We start from the raw sequence: 20,468 nt of genomic DNA, 5'->3' as shown, positions 1-20,468 counted from the left end.
GTTTGCACTTACGGGCAATTGCCATGTGCACTTTGCCTGTGAGCCTCCAGGGTAGTCGGGGGTGTCCCCCAGTGCATCTCTGGGGTACCCCCCTCCCCCAACTAGATGTGGCACCCTGGAACTCAGAAGTTACAGCCCATCACCTTTTACAGAAGCCAGATAAACCAATCTCTGCACAGAAAACTATCCCCAGAATAATGCTGTGTTCAAGAAGGTAACATCGAAGTAGTACAGCCTAGCCCTAGGCTCCAAGGGCAAGGGGCTGCACAAGGGGGAATAGCAAAGAGTAGAAATGCAGTTGTTATAGGAGATTTCATAGTTAAGGGTAGCCATTAATGGTAAATCCCTGGTCTCAGGGTAAAAGATATCACGCAGAGGGTGCAGAATACTCTGCAGGGAGAACGGAGTGAGCCAGGCATTGTGGTACGCATCAATAGCAATGACATAGAGCAAATATGTTTGGAAAAGCTAGAGAAACAGAGAGAATCATTGCGAGACTTGAGATATGGGCCAGGATTTTGCATTGGTCGAGCGGGCTCGGCAGAAGCAGGCGGGGGCGGCCGCAATCAGCTCCGCACCGCGATTTCACGCAGGTGAGCCAATTAAGGTCTGCCCAGCGCGGAACGCGAGCAGTAGTGCTGCGCTTCTTGTGCAGGCGGGGGGAGAGTCGGTTCCAGCATTCTTTCGTGCATGCGCGCGAAAGAGCACTTCAATCTCCGGAGCTGCCTCAGGGAGATTGAAGCGATTGTTAAAAAAATAAATAAATACAATACAAATTTAATGAAACATGTCCCCTCATGAGATGGGACATGTTTTCATTTTTCAAAGGAAGTTTTTATTTAAGTTGTAATAGCTTTAGGAAACCTCATCCCACTCGTGGATGAGGTTTCCTAAAAAATGTAAAGGCCGCTTGGCCTTTTCACCTGCCCGCCAACCGTTAGGTTGGACGGACAGTGTAAATTTGAAATTAATTAGTTCGTTAATGGTCTTAATAGGCCTTTCAATTATCGGCGGACGCGTGCCAGAATCGGCTACACGCCCGCCGAACAAAGTATCATGAGACAGCGCAATGACATCGGAACGCACGCCCAATATCATCGCGCGTCACTTTACGTTCCAGTGTGTCGGGCCCGGCCCCACATGCCAAATGTAAAATTCTGTCCATGGTGCAGGAGGGAGGCCTTCAGATTCTTAGGAAATTGTGACTAGTCCTGAGGCAGGAAAGAGGTTCAAAAAAGAGGTTCACTGGTGTGGCTGGGAAGGTTTCAGCCGAATTTTTGTAGGGGGCTGGGAACCAATATATAGAAGCAGAAAAGAGAAATAAGGTGCATAAAGGAGTGAGCGTTTCAGATAGTACTAGAGAAGGAAGGAGGACCATATTAGATAGGAACAGATTAACATGGACTAGGAGGAATAAAAATACTGGTTTACAATGCATGTGTGTATATGCACAAAGTGTGATGAATAAGCTTGGTAAACTCCAAGCACAAGTACATGCCAACAAGCGGGAAAGGGAAGGGATGATGAGAGAGATGGAGAATATGATGAAGCAAGAAAAAGTAGGATATACGATACATGGCAGGTGGATTTTTCAACCGATAACCTGGCCAAATGGCCTGTAACTTCCGACGGAGTGGCAATTGAGTCAGGTTGCCAGCCTGCTCAGAAGATTTTACCTGAAAATCCAGCCAATCCTAACTTGCCTGACCTTCCAACTCAGGCCGGGCAAGATCTAGGCAGTGCAGCGTGTCCATAGGCCAGCATCGAGGGCTGTAGTGTCCAAGGTATGGAAGCAATGCCCCATTTTTTTTACGGCACTAGCTGCCACAAACCAGATAAGTTTAAAGGTTCAGCCACGTTTACAGGTCTTTGATAGGGTAAGTATATAAGATAAGTGGATAGGGTTTTTGGAGGTGGTAGGGTGCATAGGGCACGCGGGTCGGGCCAGTTCGGGTCAGGTCAATTGGGCCAGGCCTTGCGGGGTGGGGAGTGGAGTGAGGGGGTGGGGGTGGGGAGTGAGGTGAGGGGACGGGAGTGCAAGATTGGGTCGGGTTGGGCCTTGAGTAGTGGGTGGGGTGGCGATCCTGTTGGGTCAGGTCAAGCCAGGCCTTGGGGCGGGGTAGGGGAAGTCCCATGGGGGTGGGGAAGAAGAGTATCTTGTCGGGGGGTGGAGTGGGGGGTGCAAGAACAGAGTCCCATGGAGCTGGTGGAGAGGGGGGAGACTAGGGGAGTCCTGAGTCTTGTACTGGGGGGAGGAAGGGGTGTTGTCCTGTGGAGGGGGGAGTTCCACGGTGGGGAGACTGGGAGAGTCCAGTGGGGTGGGTGTGGGGGGTGATGAGTACTCAGGGCGTGGGGTGGGGGGGGATGGGTCGGGGGATAGGAGTCCCCTGGGGGTTCAAGGGTGTGAGGGGAGTACTGTGGGAGAGTCAATGTGGGCCTGTACAATACTTACGCAGAAGCTAGAAGTGGTTTTAATTCTTCTATCTTTGTCTGGGTAGCTATTGATGTAACACAGTCGGATTTAAATCACAATTTTCGGATGGTTCTCAGTGCAGGGCAATTGCCCATGGGAAGTTCACACTTCTCAGGCAATTGCCGTGCAATTCAATCCTTACCTGGGAAGCTCCGGGATTGGAGGAGGGGTCCCAGCGCTCCTTTGGGGTACCCCCCAGATACAATGCCCTGGAGCTTGGAACTTATGGCCCATTAAGTCAAGAGGGGAAGTGAAGAGGAAAATAAGACTGACAAAGAGAGAATCTGAGAATAGAATAGCAGTTAACATACAAGGGAACTCAAAAATCTTCCTTCAGCATGTAAATATTAAGCAGGCAGTAATAAGTAGGGTGGGGGCTATTAGGGATAAAGAAGTTGATACGAGTTCAGAGGCACAGGGCAAGGCTAGAATACTTAATGAGCACTTTGTATTGGTGCTTATCAAGGAAGAGGGTGCAACACAATATTGGGAGATGCTAGAGGACAGGGTGAAAATTGAAAGGTAGGATGTACTAGAAAGGCTGGCTAAAATGGATAAGTTGCCTGATCTGGATGGCTTGCATGCCAGGTTGCTAAAGGAATTGGAAGCAAAGATATCGGAAGGGCTTGCCATAATCTTCCAATCTGCCAATGTGGGGCAGGTGTCAGAGGATTTGAGTGGCAAATGTAATACCCTCATTTAAGAAAGGGTGCAAAGACATTCCTGGTAACTATAGGCGAGTCAATTTAACATCAATGGTGGATAAGGTTTTTGAAGCAATAATCATGGAAAAATTCAACAGGCATTTAGAGTGGTGAGAGTTAACCAAGGATAGCCAGAGGGTAAGAAGTGACGTGACCGAGAATTTCTCCTTGGGTTCCAGATCATAGCAGCCAGTACCCAGAGGCCAGATTGACTGCCAGCAATCAATTTTGCAGTTCTTGACAAGATTAACCAGACCAAACAAACCACAAGACTTTTAGCCCCTTCACAAACGTTGCCACGGGGTCCTGACTTCACGGAGTTTGGAGCACAGCCACAGAGAGGATGAGCAGAACATGCTAAAGGTTGGGACGAAGGAGGTTACAACATGGGCAAAGGAGAAAACTATGGAATATTATTACAAACATAATTGTAAATGATGATATCCCACTGATGTGCAAAAATGCATTAAGATTCTGAAAGGCAACATGAGGAATACAAAACGGAAGTACAACATCTTAAAGAAGAACATGAAAAAACTATAAACATTATGCAAAATAAAAAGGGAGATCTTCTGAGACGACTGAAAGAAGGTGATTCAACTAGCAGTAAACCACACTCTTGTTTGCAAGAAAGTTGCAGTCTGAGAAGTCGTGGAAGTTGAAATCGAAATCCTAATTGTTACATTCGCTTGGTTTTGTTATTGGTTAAGCCCTTTTAATTTTGCAAATACGATATGTATAATTGTGAAATATGACAGAGGAAAAATGTTACTTATACAGCTATTTGATAATATGTTTATGAGGTGAAGAACTAACTGTATTCCAAAAAGCTGCAAAGAAATCTTCAATATGGTAACGCTTTCTTTTTCCCAAGGTGGGTTTGGGGAGGATGAGTGGGGTCAAGTGTGATAGAATCTGCAGTTTGCGGAATCAGTAGGAAGCGTGCATGAGCTATTGTCTGAACAAATGACTGGTCAAATGTTCTGTTGACTACGCTGACACTGGTTTCAAGCTTTTTTTTCTTTTTTTTTTGTTTGTCAAGTCTTCAGCTGAAAGGGAAGCTAAAATTTCAGGTTTCTGGGAAATGAGGCTCTGACCTCAGGCTTCTGCAGAAACTTCAAACTAGATAAAGGCACAGAGCCATAACAAACTCAGATTGTCCAGCAGTACAGTGCAGGCAGGCTGTACAGAGTTGTGTTTGGGGCAGTTTAAAGAAGGAAATCTGAAGGCTGAATCCAGGAAGCAGGAAGAGGGCAAGTTAAAAAGTAAAAATTACTGCTGCTTCTTCAGTTACCTTAAAGAGACCGATTAACCAGAGGCTAATGGAGAAAACGCTTTCTGAGGCCTTGGAGGGTCTAACATCCTACTATGAAGAAAACCACCTTCACGCAAACCCATCAAAGACGCAAGTTTGTGCATTCCACCTCAGGAAACATGAAGCCAAATGCCAGCTTAAAGTAACCCGGTGTGAAGCAACACTGACGCATTGCGAGCACCCTATCTACTTAGGAGTCACCCTTGACAGACGCTTCACCTTCAAGAACCACATCGAAAAGACAAAGGCAAAAGTGAGCTCACGAAACAACATCCTGAATAAGCTCACTAACACAAAATGGGGAACAAGCTCGAAAACATTGCGAACCAGTGCACTTGCTCTTTGCTGTTCCACTGCCGAATACGCCTGCCCTGCATGGGAAAGATCTACTCATGCTAAGAAGATGGATGCCATTCTGAATGCAAGCTGCCGACTTATCACAGGTTGTTTAAAACCAACAAACACCAACAGCCTATATATCCTGGTGGGTATCGCTCCCCCTGATATAAGAAGAACAGTAGCCAGCAAGAAAGAGCGACTCCGTCAAACATCAGATGAGAGGCATCCTCTACATGGTCATACACCTACACCCAGCCGCCTAAAGTCAAGGAAGAGCTTCATGAACAGTGTTGTTCCATTACAATCAACCCCATCTGAAGCCCGCATCACTTTGTGGAAAGACCGGCTCACCAGTCTCGAACAACCCCCAGCGATGGAAATTCTACCGGATAAAAGCCTTCCCCCAGGAGCTAATTGCAACTGGGCAACCTGGAAGTGCCTTAACAGACTTAGGACTGGTGTAGGTCATGCAAAGGTGTCACTAAGCAAATGGGGATATACAACCAGCCCAACAACTTGTGAATGTGGAACTGAGCCACAGACTATGCAACATCACCCGCAATGCCAATCGCTAGAGGAACCCTGTACTGTTGCAGATCTTTCCGAATTCAACAACAAGGCACAAAAATGTGTCCAGTTCTGGCTGGGCCATGTATAGGCTGTCTGTGGACACGATAAGAAGACGACCAGAGGCAGCCATTTTGGTGAAGATCATGCCTGTGGGACACGGGTTGAATGGGAGCAGCTGTTGGAAGAGAATCAGTGGCTAAACCCTGTGCGGAGAAAAGAAATGGAACTCTACCTGAGGGAAACAGAGTTTTGAAGGACTTTATGGCTGGACGTGATTCTGGGTAGACTGCTTGATAAATCTGTAAGACATATCTTTGTTGTTCCTGCTATTTGAAGTGTAGTTTATAGTTCATATTGCCCACAATTTGCCTGTTAATTCATGTTTAATTTATGTTGATTTTAGTTTGCTTGTTAATTTATGTTGATTTTAGTTTGCTTGTTAAAGTAAAAGTTATAATAAGTGAAATCTTGTCCATTTTGTTTTTGTCATTGGGGTTGTTAAATTCTATTCATTTATTGGTCACCTGGGGATCATAAGAGTTTTGGATGACCTCAAGTTTATGGTGGAATGTGGAGGGGTCATCCAAGAGTGCGTTGGGAAAGTCAAGTCTGGAGGTAACAAAGGCATGGATGAGGATTTCAGTACCAGATGAACTGAGGCAAGGGTGGAGTTGGGTGACATTATGGAGCTGGAAACAGGCGGTCTTAAAGACACTGAGTAATCAGGAGCTCAGCGCGAGATCAAATACGACACCAAGACTGCGCACATTCTGGTTCAGCCTCAGATAGTTGCCGGGGAGAGGGATATAGTCAGTAGTTAGAGAATGCAATTCAAAAGTGGGGACTGACAGCTGTGGATTCAATCTTCCCAATGTTCAATCAGAGGGAATTTCTGTTTGTCCAACACTGGATGTTGAGTCTGATGATTCAACAACTGCGCAGCACAAGCAGTTTCCACCAAAAGTCTGAGTGCTTCAATGGAAGCTCAGACTGTTGTCATACAATCTCAGCTGCCAGGTAACCTTAGACTGCACATTGTTGTCAATATGTCTCTGGACTTCCAGGGCATCTTAGTAGTCCAGCAATCTATTCTCCAATAGATTGCGATGATTGAGGAGGCACTGCTTGGTAGAGTAGCAGGGGCTCCATGGAGTACCAACATGCTCCCATACCCGCCTCTCCATCTTGGAATAATTATTTTAGATTTTGTTTTCTCATGCGCAATTATTAGTGCACTATTAATGTGATCACATTAATTTCTTATCTATGCTCCTTACTCTTTACTCCAGACAGTCATATCAAGCTGGTCCCTAATAAAGGAGCATTCCAATTGCAACTGATAGATACAGGACAATTTTTTCTCTTGTTAAAAATGTGTATCTACACAATTAGCCTTTTTGACTAGAAGTAAATATTCAAAGTCATTGTTAAAAGCAAGTAAACACAATGCACCAAAGCGGTAGATAGAAAAAAATGACTTAGAAAAACATAGCATGACAGTTTGTATCAATTTTCATTGTTTTCTGCATGTCAACTTTAAACAAATTCATACCTTAAAAGCAGACTCCAAACCAGAGCAGTCTGTAAATGCTGCACACAGAATGGTCCCAAGTTGCCTATCAAAATCCACAATTTTTTCTTTAAACACAATGTAGTCTTTTTCAAAATCCTGTCAAGCAGAATGCATTATAATTTTGTCAGAAAATAAAGCAACCTGATTGAATGATCTACTTTACAAAAGTACTCCAAAAAATACCAATATCAAAAGGATGTAAAAACTATGCAGCAGGAAATTATTGATCTTCTGCTGACAATCCAATCTTCATGTCTGACAACAAATGTTGCCAAATGGCCAAATGGCATTACTTTTGATGAAGCACTGTAGATTAAAACATTATTCCTGCTGCAGCATTGTACCTTTTTGAAAACTAAAATTTTCAAATAATTTGTTAACATTAAAAAAACTTTCCATTCATTCCTAGGCACATTTAATCTGTCGCCGTTATGGTGACTGTCATTTTAATACCACCGCCACAACTTTGACTTTATTATCAGAGCCTTCTAAAATTTTCTTGCTGCCAGGCATGAACCATAAATGTAGCAACCATGGATAATAACATAAGAAAGCATGAGCAGACCAGTCGGCTCCTCGAGTCTGATCCACCATTCATTACAATCGTAGTTGATCTCCTACCCCAACATCACTTTCCTGACCGTTCCCTGTATCCTTTGATTCCGTGAGAGATCAAAAATCTATTGATCTCAGTCATCAATATATGCAACACTGGAGCATCCACAACACTCAGTGAAAAAATTTCTCATCTCATCCTAAATGTCTGGCCCCTTATTCCAAGAGTGTGCCCCTCTGTTCTAGATTTCCCAGCCAGGGGCAACAACCTCTCAGTGTCTACCCTGTCAATCCCCTTCAGAATCTTGTATGTTCCAATGAGATTACGTTTCATTCTTCTAAACTCCAGAGAATATAGGCCCAATTAACTCAGCCTCTCATCATAGGACAACCCGCTCATCCCAGGGACCAATCTACCATTCTAGTGATCACTGTACGACCCCAAAGGGAATTATACTGTTATGGACAGGAGGGGCTTTAAATCAAAACAGCCCTGATTTCTCCTCTCACCAGCTTTTTAAGTGGTGGCGTATTTTCTCCAATCCTTCAGTTTTTGGAGTGATCCAATCCTCCTTTAATAGCCCCACAGCAAACTCAAGATAGAGTAAAACCAGAGGGTTAGTTTATTTTACACACACTCCAAATGCGGGGAGAGAGCGTCACTACGTAAACCCGGTACATTCACACAATAAAAGAGGGGTAAGGGAAAGGAGGAGGTACAGGGCAAAGACCGCAGACCAAAATGTGAATTATTGTTTCACGCGAGTCCAGAGTTCAAAATCAAAAGTCCAATGGTGTATTTCTTCAGAGGGATTAGCAGGCTGAAACTGATGTGGGATGATCCACTTTTCCAGTAGCACAGACTTCCACAATGGGAGAAGCACATGGAGATGAATCAGTCTTGCAATAGGTACTGGTACTGAAGTTCAGACGTTCCAGTAGAAAACAGTGTAGATGAGGGCCAGGCAATTTAAACCTGGACAGACTCTGTTTCTGTTGATGCTTTGTTGATGGAAGATGGAAGACTGCCTGGATTCAGCTCCACATGGCAATATTACAGGTTCTAGCAGCTTGACGTAGGTGGGGGGGGGGGGGGGGGGGGGGGGCGTCATGTGACATCTTTCCTTTGTTTCGGACAAAGGATGTATATTCCTGCTCTGGATTCTTGCCCATTATTAAGTTTCAGTAGTTTCAGGGCCCCTTTGTCCTTGCAGAAGTAGCGTCTCCATTGGCCAGAGATCGGCCTTAAAAATGCAAAGGTTCTTTGTGCATTTCCTTGGAATTTGACTTCTGCAGTCACAGGGTACATTAGAGCCTCTTTAGAAATAACAAGATCCTTGCTGTTTTCTGAAGGCTAGAAATTCATTTTGTATGAGCGGTAGCTAGTCAGGCTTCAGAAATAATTTTATAAAGTAGCCAGGATGATATAGACATATATATATATTTTTTTTTCCCTTCATGTCATCTGGGCATGACAATACTCTTCATTAGATACGAAAATCAAAACTATGTGCAGTGCTCAAGGTGTGGTCTCAACAAAACCCTAATCAATTGTAGCAAGACTTCTTTATGCTTATACTGCAATCCCCTTGCAATAAAGGTCAACAGGCCATTTGCCTTCCTAATTGCTTGCTGTTCCTGCAGGTTAACTTTTGCTGTTCCTTGTATGAGTGCATTTACTTATCTCTAAGCATCAACATTTGGAAGTTTTACGCCTTTGAAAAGATATTTCACATGGTGCACACAATTATCAAATGGAACTAATATCATGCAACATATACACAAGTTTTTAGTGTATCAACCCCCGTGCCACTATTGCTCCCTCAAAATATCTTTTAATTTTTCTCCTACACCTTGATGTGACCCCGACATCCACAGCTGAGGAGGAGAAAGGCTTCTAACAGCAATGCCCTGTTGCATATGATGACCTTGGTGATCATCCTCTGGTGGCCCGAAGCCTTGAGGGCTTTTGTGTACTTGGTGTCTCCTGCACTGGTGCAGGAACACCCTCCTCAGCCGTGCCTACCGGAGACTCCGGGGTCACCAGCAGAGAGGATGAGGAGCGACCACTCACTCTGGGAGTGCATTGAGAGGACACCCCTGGGGCAGCTGGCTGGCTCTACTCTTCCCTCTCGGTGTGCAATGGCACCTCCCTGTGTCCCTGAGGAAAAGGGACAGCTGGAGGGAGGTCCAGGTGCCTCATTCCTCTCTCACCCAGCCACTGCTGTCCTGAACCCATGGCCAGAACAATAGAATGCAGGTCTTCACACGTGGGTCATATGATAGGCCTTGCTCTCCATGGCGGTTGCCAAACTCTCCATGGAGAAATCCAAGCTCTCACCTGCCAGAGAAATGGCAAAACTCAAGGCTTAATTGGACTCCTCCACCATTCATGCAAGGTTCCACATAGCCTCTGACACCGCCGCCACGCACGCACACCTCCCCCCCTCCCGATTTTCCCCTGCCTGTTTCTGCATCTCCAGTAGGCTTAATGTGGCTCAGACCAGAGGCCCATCATCCAGCTGGGCTCAGCATGGGCCTGATTCCCAGCAGTCCTCCAACTGTCAGGTACCTCGGTTGACACAGCCTCCTTCAGCTGGTGGTATGTGTCCATGAAGCGTTCACCAACATGTCCCCTCGATTTTATACACAAATCCTCTGAGATCCGTGTATGTAACTGCGTTGGTGGAGGATGAGTGAGAGGCAGATGACGGTGTATCCTCTGAGTGGTGCCAGTCTTCACCAACAGAAGCAGAGTCATCACTTTCTTCTATAGGGTTTGGGCTTTTGCATCCTATGGTGATAACCTGCAGTGCAGAACAAGAAGAAAGACATTAAGGAGAAGGGCAAGCTATCAGGAAACCACAGTTTCACGTGCATCTCTAGGATGCCCACGTCTCAGCACCAAGTGACAGACATTCTCACTCTGCTGGATGGCATATCCAGCCTCGTCACCTGCAATGGAATGACCACACTGTCCTCCCACAATTTCCATGGCTTCCTCCTCACATGGCGCTAGAGCCTTCAACTTGGGAACACCTCATCTAGTCTTGGCCCCCTCCTTGGTGCTGACGGTCTCTGTATCCTGCATAACAAAGTGGGAGGCTTAGTGGCATGTCCAAGAGACACCTAACTCCCTTGTCCCTGTGTATCCCTGTGCCACATGCTGGCTCCATGTTTTAACTGGAACCCAAACACCTTATCGTTCACAGCTGTCACATGGCCTGGTATCAATTGCCATGCAGTAATGTGAATGATGAAGCATTTTCCAGCTTGGCCTTTCTCTCCACTTGTAAAGTTCTGCTGCTTGATACTCTCATTAAAGGATCTTTGAAGAAACACCACACTGCCACTTACCCTGACGGATCACTGACCCTTTTCCGGCACTGTATCCTTCTTTGTGGCTCGACTCCATGGTTGCTAACCTCCTCTGCAATCTCCGTCCAGGCCAGCCTGGTCAGGCGGCGGGGTCTTCTATTGGTCATGTGGGATCACCTGGCCTGGAGGAGAACCAGCAGGGAGGCATTGCTGAACAGCGGGCTCGCTCTTTGTCTGTATGCAGGCATGCAGGGAATGGGGTGCGGGGGAGAGGGAGGAGGCGCGTGCAGGGGCGGGTGGGGCAGTTGAGGTGGTCCAGGAAGATGACTGCTGTAGATGAAAGTGGGGGAGTCAGGGTTCTAAATTTACAAAAGCTATCCGAGGCGTGGAGACAGTGGTTCACAAAAAGATTGTTCACTGGCCCTGCAGGAGCAAGGTCTTGCTGTCAGCTTCCTACCAATTCTCCCTGCCTGCAGAGACTGGATGTTTTCAGAAGGGAGACTTTTATAGCCCACCCCAAAATTAAATTGAGTCAGGTGACAATGGGGGTGGACACATCCTGCCCCCGCCTGCCGCATGATTACACATGGTACATAAAGTCATGGTTAATTTCATCAGTCCACATAAGCAAACATGTATTCCAATTACTTTATGTTATCACAAGTGGAGAAAAATCAGGTCTGAAGTTTACATTTTTCTGCAACTTACAGCAACTTACATGAAAACAGAAACTCACAATGAAAGAACAATTTCTTTGATTCTGCATTGCTAGGTAATGCTGGAGTTATTCATGTGTGCAGTCTATATATCCTAGGATACCAGACCAAACAAAAATAATTCAATTGCGCACTGCTAGGTCATGCCAAAGTGTCAAAACAACAAAGGTCATAAATTGCATCTCCTTGAAGTGCTCCTGCAAAGCTAGCTGTACCATCAACCTCAGGAATCGCAAATAGTGTTATGTTCAATCCTGCCTACATGGAGTATTTACATTTTCTACAACAATCCTGTAGGAAATAAACTATGCTAGGGCTTTCTGGAATCTAACTTGTATTGGTTTTCACTGGAATTTGACTGATTTAGTAGAGGTTTTCAAAATGATGAAGAGTTTTGATAGAGTAAATAAGGTGAAATTGTTTCTACTGGCAGGAGGACGTAGATTTAAGTTGCTACCCACTGAAGAAATTAGGCATCACTCAGAACTTCAAGAACATTCTGGATACCAACGTCTAAGTGGCTAAATTTTATTAGTGTTATTTTCTTTCGATGCTAAACCTCTAATGCTTTTTCAATCACCATCAGCATTATCCGTGTAATAAATTCTATTGTACAGGACATGCTCTTAAAATTCATTGCTCATTCTTAATTCTTCACCCAAAAAGACAGGCAAAATGGTGTTGAATTTCTCTCCTTCAATTTGCTCCTGCAAAGCAACTTGAGATCAATTAGTGCTAAAGAAAATATAGAAAATGTAGTGAGCAGGCGAAAAAGGAATTTAGGAAGCTAAAAGGGAATATAGAAATTGACTAGTAAATAATATGAAGGGATAATCTGGGCTCTTAAAATCATTTAAAATATTCAAGTAAAATAAGTAGAGAAGGTGGAACTGCTCATAGGTCATGTCAGACTTGTTTATCTTGACTGCGAAGATGGCACTACCCCATAATGATTCTTCTCGAGTTCTCTGCCCAAAGTTGGTCCGATTAACAGCGCCACAGCTTCCACCACAGGTAGAACAAGGAGGCAAGTCCCGAATCCACCCCAACTGGAACGTGGATCAAACCCCTGGTGTTGGTATCAATCTGATCCACACTGACTGTTATTCCAACTGAGCCAACCAGCCCCCCCAACGATTGCAAGGAATCCAAACTGTTGTGGCAACACACACTTTTACCTGCAAGTTGTAGTCTGGAGCTATAGATAGCAATGGTAGAGGCTTCAATTTCTTTCCATTACATGGCTGACCAGGAATCTCACCTGCTCTCACTACCCGCCATTGGCATATGTTGGAAAGATTTACAAGTTGATACTCAACATGTTTGGCTGCATTATGAATGCAACTTCCTTGCCTATCAAGCCCTCCAGTGGGACTTGGACGCGGATCTTCTGGCTCAGAGGCAGGGAAGCTACCGACTGTGCCAAAGGACCCACATAATGATTACTACCAATCTATTAGCCATAGATGAAGGTTATCTTTTGCTAAAAATTCTAGTCAGTAATGAACTATTTCTGCATTACCTATAAAATCTGTGCTTTCATACAGCTTGACTACCAGTTCAAGATGCAGAATTAACTTTTGAAAACAATGTTAGAGACCAGTTTATCACAAAGTCAAAATACATATGAAATTACTGATTCATCAATCTAACAAAAGTTACAAATGCAGTTATAGTACCTCACAAGCACAGACTTTTAAAGTGATTTTCAGGAGGAGTTTTTGCAAGACTACACATTGAAATGCTGTCATGTAACTGGATCACTGGAGCAATCAATATTTTCCTCCCGAGGCATGCAGCTGTTGTTGAACATACAGGTCTTAGTCTAGCAGACGTATGCTAATTACATGTGCCAACGATTAAAGCCTTCAAAATCAACCTCCTCCCTCCATGACAGCAAGAGTCTGCTGACATTGAAAAATTCGTACTTAAAAACTTTTATACCATTTTCTTAAATACTCAATCCCATTTATAGAATACCTAGATATTGTGAAATTACACTTAAATGGAAATGCAAATGTCAATTACTCATGTCCCTTACCATATACACTTCTGTCATTAAACTGCTACCTATATTCGCAAAAAATCTACATTACAATTTTTCATTGCTTTATCTCTAAATCAAAATGTGCCTGCCAGATTAAATGAATGCAGTCTCTTCCATCATTGACATATTTTATCTATCCATGAAGGCAGAGAGCATGAATGGTGTCAAGATATCTGAGGAAAAAATTATAATGAATCAAGGGTAGGGGTAGATTTGGTCTTCAATATATGCAGGGTGTTTATGTAGTAGAATGTCAAAATATAGAACCAAATTTGGAGAGTTAGGAGACAAATGTGCTTAAAATCTACAGGGTTCTCATCAGACACACCTTAAATATTTGGTCCAGTTCTGGTCACCAAGACAATTATGACAAACAGCCTCAGAATAGACATCCTGCCTCAGATAACTGCGTTAGAAAAGTCTAGAGACATTTTGATGCTTCAGCCTTGAACAGATGCAACAGAAAGGGGAGAGCTATACAAGATGGTAACCAATATCAAAAATTTTAATCCAGAAAATTCCAAAATCAGGAAGACAAGGCACAAAGGGGTGAAAAAAGCATTGAGACATATTTTCAGATGCAGGTGTTGCAATGTGCACCACATTCCATTGAGATAGGTAGCACAAATGCCAGGATAGCAGACATTCATAGAATGTATTTGCAAGTCATCATCATACACCAACTGGACATTGATAGAGTGGCAGACCATGTGGTTATGGATCATCTCCCCATTAATATCACGTCTGAAGTTATCTGCACCATGAGCCACTGAGACTCCCACTAGCCTGGCAAATCCATATGCTCTCTCCTCTTGCTTTTCTCTTGTCAGTGAGACAATGAAGTTCCCTTTCCTTCTATAAAGGGCCTCTGTGACTTCCCCATGGCAGCAATGAATGATGAACTGTGAGATGTTACTGGTGTCGCCTCCTCCCACCTGGAGGCATCCACTAGCATAAAAAATTAAGACAACAGTGACACTGATGACCACAGCAATATCCTCACCCTGCAGGCGGACTTGTAGGAAGTCCTGTTTGCTGAAACGCAGGCGCCTCACACGCTGTTTCTGGGTGTTCTGGAGATAGGGGAAATGCTTCCTGCAGATCCCTGATGCGTAGGGTCACACATTAACAGTCCTTCTCCTTCTCCTCCTCCTCCCTATTCCTCTGAACACTGCTTCCCCTCCCTGGTACCTGTGCTCTATTTCGAAGTCTTGCTTCAACTACAGAGGAACTGCAATTTAAGCTCCCATTACTGAAGCAAGCTTTCCCCTGACAAGTCAAATAACTCCTCTGATCCCTTGGGCTGGATTTTCGTGGAGGTGGTGGGAAGGTCAAGTTGGCAAATTTCCCAACTCAGCAGACCAGTTTCCTTTAAGAGGAGACGGGTCTGCCAAATTGCCATATTTTTGTGCTGGGGAGGCGGGGGTGGGATGGAGGTGGGCCTGCCAACTGCGGAGGCAGTTCAGAGGTGGCCACGGAGGATCGCAAGTGCCGAAGTAGGCTGGTTACAAATGGGGATGGGGACAAGAATCTCAGAATCGAGTCTTGCCTGTCATTTCTAAAGGCCGCCAGAGTTGGCCTGACTCTACAAAAATCCGGCCCTTGTCAGGATCCAACAGTACACCCGTGAAGAAGTTATTTAAACTCTTCCAATAACAAAACACAGTAGTTTCATTAACTCTGCACCGGCAAAAGTAAGCCACAGGCAATGCGGTCCTTGCCTTGTTCTGAGGTTACAGTTGTGGCTGCAGCAGGTGGCAGATTTCAGTGAGGACATCCTTATTGAAGCACAAACAACTCATACATTGTTCCTCGCAAAGGTTCAGGAATCAGTGTTCTTCCCCGAACATCCTGAGTGGATACGGCCTCCAGCTGAGGGCCTTTCTGCACCCCTCACCCCTTCCCTCTTCTAGCAGCCTGTGCTGCTTTGCGTGGCCTCTACTCATTCTCCCAATGACGTTCAATTCGAATGAGAAGGCCTGCCAGTGCACCAATGTCTGGGAGCAACCTGTTTGTGCAGAAACCTTGAAGTCAGCAAAAGGTCCTTCAGTACCTGCCACACCACACCCTGTAAACTTTTACAACTGAAAACAACTATGGAAAGCACCAAACATTTGTCAAATTAAAGCTACAGCTAGAAGAAATAAACCAGCAGCTAACCTATAAGTAGTTGATGATCTCTTTAAATGGAGCTGGTGGGCATTGTTCTACTGATTAACCCGTGCTCAGCTGTGTCAGCTTAAGAGAGGACATAAATCTAAATTCATTACAGTAGTGTCCAACTCCTAAACTTTATTTAGTGTTGAAACTCAGACTTTCTTTCCTATGCAACAAAAATATTCCTGCATGAGATTTAAGTGGCATGTTTTTATTTCCTCTTAAGTCAATTTTCAATGTAGGATTTTTTTTTAAAAATGGATGCTCAACAAGAGTTTCATTTCTTAGATCCTTGCACCACATAAGAAATAAAAGAAGCAGTGGACATTTTAATTTTTGAATTTAGCTCCAAAATGGCACCACTGGCATCAAAGCAGCATTGCATGCTGATTGACATTATGACCTGCCTGCTCTACACGCATTAAGTGCAAGTTAGCTGCATGCTCATTGACATTTTTCTTCACCAATGGCATCAGTATGATTCACAGGTAGAAGTGCCTGTGCGCTGCAGACACCATTCTAGTCCCCAAATGTCATCCGTAGCAACAATGGGCATTATCAAACTGAATTTCACAACAAAGTCTCTGTTGGTAGATTGTCTATGATGGCCTAAATGGCCATGTTCATTGAAATCCATCTTGTAATCATATAAATTAATCTTTGAATTTAAAAACATTAATTCTGGTCCAACAATATCACTCAGTACTAGGTTCGGTTTCTTTCTTAGAATTAATTTTTTTTTAATTCATTTACGGGATGAGGGCGTCACTGGCTAGGCCAGCATTTATTGCCCATCCCTAATTGCCCTTGAGAAGGTGGTGGTGAGCTGCCTTCTTGAACCGCTGCAGTCCATGTAGTGGAGGTACATCCACAGTGCTGTTAGGAAGGGAGTTCCGGGATTTTGACCCAGCGGCAGTGAAGGAACGGCGATATATTTCCAAGTCAGGATGGTGAGTGGCTTGGAAATATATATATATAAATAATTACATTTATTTAGCACCAAACTACATCAACAGGATATTTTGAAGCACTTTGAAAGCAATGAATTACTTTTCAAAGTGCTATTACTGTAGTTATATAAACCAATGTTTCAGTCAATTTTAGCACAGCTACGCCCCTCGAACAGCAAATCAACAATTGACTATGCAGGCTGATTTTTCCTCCCATTGCTCTGAAATGCTATGCAGGGTAAGTTTGGAATGGTAAAACCCCTTCCGAGAAGTTCACTGTTACTGGGAAAGGAGTAAATACAGTTCTGCTGCAACCTTTAAAAGTGGCTGGCAACTGCAAGCACCCCCCCAAATTCTCAAATCCATCTCTTGCAGATGCTGTGGCTAATGTGAGAGAGGCAGACTGCTGGGTACGAAGAGTATGAAACCCCACAAAAGACTGTCCAGAGGGGTGTGACAGAGTGGATCAATGCATCCTGCACCGCTCCAAGAACTCACACAATGCAGGAGGAGTTTCAATAAACTCAAGGGTGGCCCAGGTAAGCTGTGGCACTAATATATAAACATAAAGTGCTGGAAAAACTTAGCAGGTTTGGCAGCATCTGTGAAGAGAGAAACAGAGTTAACGTTTCGAGTCCAATATGACTTCTTTGGAACAGAGTCATATTGGATTCAAAATGTTAACCGTATTTCTCTTTCCATAGATGATGCCACACCTGCTGAGTATTTCCAGCACCTTCTGTTTTTATTTCTGGTCTCCAGCATCCGCAATATTTTGCTTTTATTTAAGTTTAGGTACTGTTGTCAATACACATTCTCCATCAATCAGAGTTCATGCAGCTCCTTAGCTCTTAGTTTCTCTACCTTTCAGGTGTCGAGAGAGAAACTAAGCTCTGCAGAGTGAAACTGCAGAGTGAACACTCAAGCACCTTATTCGCTCAAAACCATTCTGCCAACTCTTATTTGCCTGCCAGAAGGGCCACAAGCTTTCAAAGACATTTTATTTAAATGAACAATGCACCTTCGCATCTCATCATCATGGGATGCACGGATGAAGTAAAGTGTCTATGCCACTCATGTACCTTTCTCTCCCTCTAAAAGTAAAGATGGTCTATATTCAACAGCACAGAAATACAACCAGGGAATGAGCAGCGGTGCTAAAATGATTGAACAGGCATCAAGATGACGCACTGCATTGGGCAGGTATCAGGATGGTTTGTGGGAGAGGGTGACTTTGGAGGCAAGTTGACAAAAGAAGATTGATAGAAGCTGGGAAATGCTCATAGTTAATCTCAGGTTCACAAGTTTTCTCAAAGAAACGATGTTCTTACATTCAGTGCCTTTTTGCAAGAGAAACTGCAGAAAGTCACTGAGTCTACAGCTAAACAAGTTCCTCTGTGTTTCATACCACAGGGGATGTTTTGCTGGAAAGGGCCAGTCACAATGATCACCACCTAGACCTTTTCATTGTAGAACATGCTGCAAATTGAACAGCCTCAAGCCCTTCCACTTAAACGCCAACTGTATCATGACATCTTATTTGTCCTTCACCCGTTCAGTAACATCCATTTATAAGTAGCAATGGTTTTCACAAGGGTTTTCATCAGGTGAACCGAACACTAGTCAGAATGAGGATCTTGGAATGCAAGAGAGGGAAAGTGCTGGAACTTAACTTCGAATAAGAGAGTTGGGTGAGTGAGGGAGTTAAAGGAAGTGCTCCTTTGTTTTTCTAACTTTCTCACCCAGTAGGAATTGGTTCTTACTCTACTACAGGGGAAGAAGCTAATTGCTTGGTGAGTATCTGGTAAGTGGTTAAAGTCTATTCTATTCCTAAAGTTTAAAATAATATACAAACTGGTGGTAAGGTTAAGAAAATATATAAAAACAGAAAATAATTAATTTAGTGAAATAATTAAGTAGTTAATTGAAACACATTAAGGATGACAGGACAGGTGATGTGTCACGGCTGCAGCATCTGGGTACTCTTGGGTGCCATCGTGATCTTCGGCAAACAAGTCTGCAGTAAGCCTTTGTGGCTCAAGGAGCTTTGGCTCAAAGTCAATGAGCTAGAGGCCAAGCTGCAGACACTGTGATGCATCAGGGATGGGGGGAAGTTACCTGGACACTTTGTACTAGGAGTAGTCACACCCCTCAGGATAGGATATTCCAATTTGGTCAGCGGTCGGGTACAGGAGGCTGTGACTGCAAGTGAGGTAGGTAAGGAAATCCAGAGGGCAGGAGTCTCAGCCTTTGCAATTGTCCAACAGGTTTGCAGTTCTTTCAGTTTGCTTTGGTGAGAGTGGGGGCCATAGGGTGGATGAGATGACTGACCATGGCACTGTGGTACAGGAAGTTATTTAAGTGGTAGCAAAAAGGAACATAGTGGTAGTAAGGGACAATATAGTGAGGGGGATCAACATTGTTCTCTACAGGAAAGAATGAGAGTCCAAGCTGCTGTGTTGCGTGCCTGGTGCCAGGGTTTGGGACATCTGCTCAGGGCCGGAGAGGAACTTAAAGTGGGAGGGGGAGGATCCAGTCGTCATGGTCCATATAGGTACCAACAACATAGGCAGGACAAGGAAAGAGGTTATGCGTAGTCAGTATGAGGAGCTAGGCACCAAATTAAAAAGAAGAACCTCAAAGTTAATAATCTCTGGATTATTACCTGTGCCACGTACAAATTGGCATAGGACAAATAAGATTAGAGAAATCAATATGTGGCTCAAAAACTGGCGTGGGAGAAGTGGGTTCTAGTTTGTGGGGCACCGGCACCAATACGGAAGAAAGTGGGTGCTGTACTATTGAAATGGTCTACACCTGAACCGTGCTGGGACCAGTGTACTAGCTAGCTATATAACTAGGGAAGTGGAGAGGGTTTTAAACTAACTAGTGGGGGCAAGGAATCAAATTTGGGAAGATGTGGTAAAACAAAGAGAAGAGTCAAGGTAAAAGAGAAAGGTACTAATATGGGAAATGAAACACAGACCATGACAGGAAGCGATAGAGAATACAAATCTAAATCAGCAGATAATGACAGAGGTTACAAAAATAAAGAAGGACAAAACGAAAGGCTCCATATCTGGATGCACGTAGCATCCATGTAGCATTTGAAACAAAACAGATGAACTGACAGTTCAAATAAAAATAAATAAATACAATCTGATAGCCATTACAAAGGCATGGCTGCAGGAATACATAGATTGAGACCTGAATATTGAAGGGTACATGACATTTAGGGAGGACTGGAAGCTAGAAAAATAATCATTTGATAGTACAGAACTTTAGTTGCTGAAAGAGACGTTTTTCATCGAAGCTTTTCTTCTTGCAATCCTCATGACAATTCTTAAGAAAATGCCAATGTCAGGGGAAAGAACAAATTTATACTGTATGAGAAGAGAGTGCTGATTAGTTGGCAAGTAGCAATGGCATTATCACTGGACTAGTAATCCAGCAACCCAGGGTTATGCTCTGGGGACGTGGGTTCGAATCCCGCCACAGCAGATGGTGGAATTTGAATTAAATAAAAATCTGGAATTAAAAGTCTATGAAACCATTGTTGATTGTCATTGTCGATTGTTGTAAAAAACCCATCTGGTCCACTAATGCCCTTCAGGGAAGGAAATCTGCTGTCCTTACCTGGTCTGGCCTACATGTGGCTCTTAAATGCCCTCTGACAAAGACAATTAGGGATGGGCAATAAATGCTGGCCTTGCCAGTGATGCCCACAACCCATGAATGAATTAAAAATGTG

General features: G+C 44.0%; 1 protein-coding gene across 1 annotated transcript in view; it reads right to left on the bottom strand.

Moving 5' to 3' along the window:
• LOC144678871 (dynein axonemal heavy chain 11-like) overlaps positions 1 to 20,468 on the bottom strand; it is a 552,140-nt gene that overhangs the window by 475,047 nt on the left and 56,625 nt on the right. Inside the window, exon 9 of the mRNA XM_078538870.1 lies at positions 6,954 to 7,070. Within this exon, the coding sequence (XP_078394996.1) occupies positions 6,954 to 7,070 (117 nt within the window). The remainder of the gene's footprint in view (positions 1 to 6,953; positions 7,071 to 20,468) is intronic.

This window comes from Cetorhinus maximus, chromosome 3, assembly GCF_964194155.1.
Source record: "Cetorhinus maximus chromosome 3, sCetMax3.hap1.1, whole genome shotgun sequence".
NCBI classification, from domain to species: domain Eukaryota; kingdom Metazoa; phylum Chordata; class Chondrichthyes; order Lamniformes; family Cetorhinidae; genus Cetorhinus; species Cetorhinus maximus.
This window is presented reverse-complemented; position numbering and strand designations above follow the sequence as displayed.